At 33.8% G+C, this 7,729-nt stretch overlaps 1 protein-coding gene across 1 annotated transcript; it reads right to left on the bottom strand.

Annotated features, from left to right (window-relative positions):
* Window positions 1-950: 950 nt before the first annotated feature.
* Window positions 951-6,695, bottom strand: LOC104245038 (ribonucleoside-diphosphate reductase large subunit). The gene is made up of 17 exons (XM_009800597.2): window positions 6,363-6,695; window positions 5,618-5,679; window positions 5,407-5,494; window positions 4,652-4,915; window positions 4,333-4,573; window positions 4,168-4,244; window positions 3,838-4,008; window positions 3,637-3,729; window positions 3,401-3,550; window positions 3,227-3,313; window positions 2,960-3,124; window positions 2,740-2,859; window positions 2,232-2,434; window positions 1,993-2,142; window positions 1,756-1,903; window positions 1,412-1,495; window positions 951-1,325 (listed from the first exon to the last, which is right to left on the bottom strand). Exons 1-17 carry the CDS (start codon window positions 6,588-6,590, stop codon window positions 1,230-1,232), a joined length of 2,427 nt encoding a protein of 808 aa, XP_009798899.1. The 5' UTR covers window positions 6,591-6,695; the 3' UTR covers window positions 951-1,229.
* Between the last annotated feature and the right edge of the window lie 1,034 nt (window positions 6,696-7,729).

The following is a 7,729-nucleotide window of genomic DNA, read 5'->3' as shown; positions in this document are numbered from 1 at the left end:
AGTTCAACTTTATTCGGTGGGTGTTTGGACATAAGAATTGTAAAATTAATAAATAAATAAATAAGTAAAAATTGTATTTGAAAATTAGAGTTGTGTTTGGACATGAATAAAATTTTGGGTTGTTTTTAAATTTTTGTGAGTGATCTGAGTGAAAATTCTTAAAAATATTGTCGTAATCGTAAATGTTCCTTAAAATGTTTCTTAAAAATTCTTTAAAATTAGAGTTTTAAATTTTTTCACTAGATGTTGGAAATTTGAAAAAATATTGTCGTAATCGTGAATGTTCCTTAAAATGTAATAATCAATTCAATATTGATAGTTTGGATTTATTTTTTGAACTAAAAATGTTAGGAAAATAGTACAATTAGAAGACAACTGTTTAATTAATACACTTAGTCAAATAAAAAGATTTAATTCTTTTCCAAATGCCTAAATTGTGGAATAACACTAATATCTTATGTTACCGTCGCTTCAACGAAAAGAAGTTTTCTAAATTCAAATTGATAAAATCTTACCTAAAAACAACAATGGCACAAGAAAGATTAAATGGGTTAGTTATAATATAAGAAAATTATTAATAACTTTGTATATGAAAAAAGCTAAAATATGGACTTCAAATACATAATTAAAAAAATTAAAAAGTTAAGGCTCCTCATAAAGTTTGGCTTTAGGCCCCAAAATTCACCGGGCCGCTCCTGGTAACATTATGGGTAGTTATACTAAAAACTAAAACATAAGGTTAGATGAAGCTTATTTTTAATAGTAGAGGAGCAAATATAATCTTTTTCGTTAAATATGACAATATTTTATTGAACCAAGTGTAATGATTTCTTTTTAAAATTTGACTTGTTTTGTCTCTTTTTAAAATGTTCTTAGAGGAATCTGTCAATATGAAAAGTATGAATATGAGAAGTGAAGAAAGAAGGAATTGGTGAAATTTTAACTCTAAATTAAAATTTAACAGACATTAACACATTTTTATCTCTGATATATTAAGATATGCAATACAGCAATACCAGCTACTGATATAAGAAAATTGCAAGCTTGATAACAGCAGATACTATAACCTAATATATGTACAAAGAGTTAAATAAGATAGCCAGGGACATCAATACAGGCCATATCCCAATAGGGGGCCTATTTTGGCCTATCGATACTAAGATTTCCCAGCATGCAGGGAAGAAATACATAACAAAAGCCAAAAGTTCAAAATCCTTCAGCATATAGCACTAGCTTCCACAAGCCATACACTCATCACGGTTACTCAAAGAGCACACCATCTGGGCCATTTTAGTGTCGTCATCAACTGCAGTCTCTGGCTTTTCCTGCATTTGAGATTTGATGATGAGAGAGTAAAACAAGATGTAATGGTTTGATGATGAGAGAGTTTGCAAGATGTAATGGTTACTACCTTCAGCATGGAAGTGTCAACTGTGAATTTGATAGCATCAGCTGCAGCGCGTGATCTTAGATAGTACATTCCTGTTTTCAGACCCTGTAACAAGTTGAGAGTTCCAAGTTACCTTAGTAACCTGTGTAAACAAAATCCTACGAGACCAGCTTCACATATGAATTTCCAGCCTAGACAGACAAGGTCTACCAGGAAAATATTAGGACATGCCAACTAAGATATTTGAAATATATCACCACTTGACATTAGATAAATCAGATACGCACTGATGCCATATACAAATGATAATTCACAATAATCTTACAACTGAAGCAACAAAGTGATACTAGAAATGGAAAGCATACCCTGGACCAAGCATGAAAATGCAGGGATGTAAGCTTTCCAAAATTGGGTTGGTCCATATGGATGTTGAGACTCTGACTCTGGTCAATATAACATCCACGATCAACAGCCATATCAACCAAAGTCCGTTGCTTGATTTCCCAAACAGTCCTAACATCAAAAAGTAGGTTAAACATGGAATTTGAAGTAAAATGAACATGCAAACAGAAAAAAAACAAGCAACATTAAGGAATACATACTTGTATATGAGTTTAAGGTCCTGTGGAATTTCCGGGATTTTCTGCACAGAACCATCATCGTAAATTATCCTATTCTTGAGAGTAGGAGACCAAAGCCCCATCTCAGTCAAGTCATGAAGAAGATGCTTGTTCACCACAACAAATTCACCACTGAAAAAGAACAACCAGTAGTTAAAATCTGAAGACATCAAAATTAATTCAGTTAGAATTGAGCTAAAGGATCAGGCAGCAAAAGTAACCTTAGAACTCTTCTACTGTAGATATTGGATGTATATGGCTCAAAGCATTCATTGTTTCCAAGGATTTGGCTGGTTGAAGCAGTGGGCATTGGAGCTACAAGAAGTGAATTTCTTACACCATTCTTTGCAATCATTTCACGGAGAACACCCCAATCCCATCGATCTGATGGTGTTACTCCCCACATGTCTGGCTGGAGAATACCCTGAAGAGAATAGTTCAATCTTAATTGAGTACAATGTTAAATCAGTAAGAAATAGATAATATTAAATCAAACACAAAATCTGACAAATCATTAAACTTTTGGCTTCATAATAGCACATTCTATTTTGCTATAATTTTCTAATTATATTTTGACTTGGATGACATCTTCAAATTTAACAGCAGAATCGCATTTTCTTTATCAAGAAGGGTTGATGATAGCCTAGCTCAATTTTCAGAAGTCCTGGACAACCAAACAAGTCATCGATGTAGTAAACCATCAGCTAAAGCAAAAGCTTCAATATATACCTTGCTTACAGGACTTCCTGCATATGTCTCATATGGACCTTCCTTGGCAGCTAATTCAGAAGAGGCTTTTAAAGCATGGTAGTATATCGTCTCAAATATGTCTTTGTTTAGCTGCTGAGCCTATACATAGAGAAAATATAAAGATCAGCACCATTGAACCAATTAAACAATAAAAGCTTATTTACCAAAAACAATAAAAGCTGGATGCCGGGTGGCTTACCTCTGGTGAATCAAATGACATGCCAAGCAATATGAATGTGTCTGCAAGACCCTGGACCCCAAGTCCAATAGGTCGATGTCGTAAATTAGACCTTTTTGCAGTTTCAACAGGGTAGTAGTTGACATCAATAATTTTATTCAGGTTTGTAGTAACCAATGCAGTGACCTGTCTCACATGTAAAATTGAACAAGATAAAGATGGATATTCAAGATAAATAACTCAAGACATATCAGAAGCACAAAACTGATTTGATGGAAAAAATCTAACCTCTGCCAGTTTGTCAAAATCAAAGTATCGGTTTTTAGATCCTCTGCTCCCAACAAGCTTAGATGGTTGTGATTCACTTGGGACCTCCTGAAAGTTATACAGGAAAATTCTATAATAACAGGAGAAATAAACTTAGAAGCAAGTGATGTTTAAGTGCATGGCAATTGTAACTACCTTCTCTCTAACATATCGTGGAAGAGCAATTGATGCAAGATTACACACGGCAGTTTCAGTAGGACTTGTGTACTCAATAATTTCAGTACACAAGTTAGAAGACTTGATAGTGCCAAGATTCTGCTGGTTGCTTTTTCTATTACAAGAATCCTGTGATAACAGGCAGAAAAATGGATTTAAAAAAGAATTCAATGTATCCAATAAAACAAAAATAAGACAAACAATATTAAAGTCACCTTATACAACATATATGGGGTCCCAGTTTCTATCTGAGACTTCAAGATCTCAAACCAGAGATTTTGTGCTTGCACAACCTTCTTCGCCTTACCCTGAATTGACAAAATGGAATCATTTAAGATCATGTATCCATATGCTGGCAAGAATCACTTAGTCCAAGCTTGGCAAGCAATTAATCATAATAGTAGATTTGTTTTTACCTCTCTTTCATACTTTGAATACAGCTTCTCAAAATCTTCACCCCAACAATCTGCCAATCCAGGAGCCTCACTTGGACAAAATAAAGACCATTGCCCGTTGCTTTGGACTCTTTCCATAAAAAGATCAGGCACCCAAAGAGCATAGAAAAGATCTCGGGCCCGATGTTCTTCCTGCAGAGAGAGAAATTGTGTCAATTAAGCAATGACAAGCCCTATGATATGAAAGGATTACACAAATCCTAGAGGAAAAAACAGTTTGATTAAGCAGATAACATTTTAGTCCTATGAGACTAATCCTGGGAATGATTATATCAAGGATAGCAACTGCACCTTTCCATGGTTCTTCCTCAAATCCAGAAATTCAAATATATCAGAATGCCAGGGCTCAAGATAAACAGCAAATGCACCTATGCAAGATATAAAATTTGTCAGAACAAATCAAAAGAAGGCCTTAGCATAACTATATCTAATAGAGACACAGCAGCCCAGGCATACCCTTTCTTTTGCCACCTCCTTGGTCAACATATCGAGCAGTGTCATTAAACACGCGTAGCATCGGAACAATTCCATTTGATGTCCCATTAGTTCCACGAATATAACTCCCAGTACCACGAATATTGTGAACAGATACTCCAATTCCTCCAGCAGATTTGCTAATAACAGCACATTCCTTAAGAGTGTCATATATGCCCTCAATACTATCTTCTTTCATGCATACAAGGAAGCAGCTACTTAACTGCAAGTCAAAAAAGAAAACAATTAGGAAATCAGGGATATCATGCTCTGGAGCTATTTCCTAATCAAATTGACATACTTGAGGCCTTGGAGTTCCAGCATTAAAAAGAGTTGGAGAAGCATGAGTGAACCATCTTTGAGACATCAAATGATAAGTCTTGATGGCAGATTCAATATCATCCTTGTGGATTCCAACAGAAACTCTCATCAGCATATGTTGTGGCCTTTCTACAACATTTCCATTAATCTTTAAGAGGTAAGACCGCTCCAGAGTTTTGAAACCAAAGTAATCATAGTCAAAGTCCCTGTCATATATGATCTCACTATCAAGTCGAGCTGCATTCTGAGGAATAAAAAGGCAAGTTGTTAACAACTGAACTCAAAAATTCAATAGCACCATTGAAGCAACTATTATCATCAGCATAACACTTCAAATATGTTTATCAAATTAAAAGAACACTTCAGTTAATCAAGTTATTATTGAGCCAAAAAATTTGCAAAAGCTTCTAGATAAAGTGATGGAGAAACAGATAGCAACAGTTACTATTTCCTGACAATGGGATGCAAAATATTTAATGAGGCGCACTGGTATGCTCTAAGAACCCAATCACTACTTCCAGCAAGGGCAACAATTCCATAATTACTTGGTTTAAGTAGCAGCAAGGAAATGCCATGCATCAGAAAAATGCCCTAATCAAAAACTTTTTTAATGAAGACACTTTTATGCAATAATAAACAAGCTTCCACACAAAAACTTAAATAATGTATTCTCGCATTTATCCTAGAAAATAAAAACACAATGAGAACAACACTATCATCAAAAAGGAATGATACCTTCATGATAATCACATACACTTCATCAGAAATAAGAGGAGCCTTAAGTCCAGATCTCTCGCTGATATGGTTGTACATGTCCTTAACCCTGTGGAGACCACAAAACAAACATTGTAAACACCTTTCCATTCTCAATCATTAGACTCGCGTGTAGTTTCCATTGAACAAAAAACATCAATGATAAATGATAAATAATAATTTAAAGCCTTACGTCTCGGAAAATGATTTCTTTGTGTTCTTGTGCAGATTGGAAACAGCAATCCTTGCAGCCAGCTGCAATATAAATATATGTAAACACATGGATTACCAAATGCACCTTCATCGAAAGGAAAATTTCATCTTTAAACATAACATCAACAGTAGCTTAACTCTACCAAAACAATAATATAGGGAGAGAACTTGACATTTACTAGTTCATCCCAATTTATATGACATTCTTTACATTTCTTCTATTTTAGAACATTCAACAATGTTTTGACAGAATTCAAAGTAGCTATATTATCCACCAAAAGTTTCAACTATTCAAATCCATTAAATTCAACTTGTAAACTTTAATATAATGTTTTTCTCTATCAAACTATTTTTTTCAATCAATGTTATTATCAGAGTGCGGATCCCATTAAATTTGATGAGTTTGACCTTATCTATTGCACTTCAGGAAATTATGGGTCCAAAATTCAAATATTAGTTGAAATTTTAGGAACTTTTACATAGAATTATATATAATTTGTGTCAAAAATCCTAGGTTCAGACTAGCCTCTGGTTATTATACAGCATATTTTTTCCAATACTACTAATATGGTGCTAAAATTAAATTAATATCGTCAATTTCATGTCCAATCTTTTACCTCAAATCGACCCAAAATGTGAAACTAATAATCATTTCCGATTTCAACATGTTAAAAACAAACCAACAAACACAATCAATAAGCAAGTATAGTAAATCAGAGACTCACGCTAGCATAGTCAGGGTGATTAGCGGTCAAGGCAGCAGCGGTCTCAGCGGCCAATTCATCGAGCTGGCTCGTCGTAACCCCTTTGTAAACACCAGCACAAACCTTCTGTGATACGAGTACAGGGTCGCAGTGTTCAGGGCTGAGTCCATAACTCAATTTCTTAAGCCTAGCTGTGATCTTATCAAAATGGACTGCTTCTTGGCGCCCATCTCTCTTCCAAACATACATTTTCTCGATTCTTTCTTTCACTGAGGAATTTCGTCGAACAGTTGTCAGAAGGAATGGATTGCTTCGATTTCAGTGAGATGTGTGTGTATATATAGCATAACGAGCAACTTTATGAAACAGGTTTTAGGTTTTTGAACTTTGTATTGAATTTCCCTCGTTAATTTGAAGAATGAAATTAGGGTTTTGAAATTTTCCCGCCTAATGGAAGAGCGGGGGTGACAGTTGGCGGGTAAATATTAAATATGGCTGAAAAAGGGAAAGAAAAGTGGAGGAGAAGCTGGATGTGGGCCCACTTTGTTAAGATTTTAGTGAAAACTATTATTTGAGATAATTATAAAAGAGAAAATAGTTAATGAAGTGTAATTATTCTTGGATTTTGTTTCAGATATTTTCAAATTATTTAGAAAAATATATACTCATATTTCCTAGTTTAGGAAATTATTAAAAATAATACTCTAGTTATACTAACCAATATATAACAAGTTTTAAATAACAAATTCAAATGACTTAATTTTTTAACAGTTTTATAATTTTACTTTTGCCGCCAATTTTTAGGAGTTTGATGTGGTAGGCAAAGACCAATTAAATGTGTGATGAATATATTAGCTTTCATTGCAAGCTTACAGATTGGACCATTATGGATTATTTATTTCTTTTTTCCATTTTTTTTGGGGGGGAATCCAAACTCCAAGCTTGTAATGAAAGTCAATCGATTCACATTTTTGAATTTCAAATCTTTTTATAATCTTAGTTCAAAGGTTTGAATTTTGAACTTCACCATGATTCACACAAGGATGTGTGTGTGTGTATTTTTGGATATTGCTACTCACAATTTAGATTATTTACATTTTTATAGCAATATTATATGTTGGAATCTTAATTTTTTAACCGCTGCAGTTTTGTTGAGTTTCCTTCTTCATTCGCTAACTATGGAAAAAGAGAAATAAATATCTAAATTATCCAAAATAAATTAGTAAAGGGGTTGTGAGCACGTGATTTTTGCCTCACGTGAATTACTCCTACAAAATTCCAAAATTAGATTTTTTCTTTTAATTATTTGTTATTTTAGGAGTTATTGTAGAATTTTTCTGATTGTTTGCATTTTTGTGTGTGCATGTTTAATTTTATCTAATTCATAA

This window comes from Nicotiana sylvestris, chromosome 4, assembly GCF_000393655.2.
Source record: "Nicotiana sylvestris chromosome 4, ASM39365v2, whole genome shotgun sequence".
In the NCBI taxonomy this organism is placed as follows: Eukaryota; Viridiplantae; Streptophyta; class Magnoliopsida; order Solanales; family Solanaceae; genus Nicotiana; species Nicotiana sylvestris.
The sequence above is the reverse complement of the archived record's forward strand: the minus strand, read 5'-3'. Positions and strand labels throughout refer to the sequence as shown.

Bases quoted from the DNA above. Each gene is read 5' to 3' on its own strand.
- LOC104245038 (XM_009800597.2), bottom strand. From the start codon at position 6,590: ATGTATGTTTGGAAGAGAGATGGGCGCCAAGAAGCAGTCCATTTTGAT. The intron at 5,680-6,362 runs GTGAGTCTCTGA...TTTATATTGCAG, and splicing joins ATCACCCTGACTATGCTAGC to CTGGCTGCAAGGATTGCTGT. The intron at 5,495-5,617 runs GTAAGGCTTTAA...TGGTCTCCACAG, and splicing joins AAGAAATCATTTTCCGAGAC to GGTTAAGGACATGTACAACC.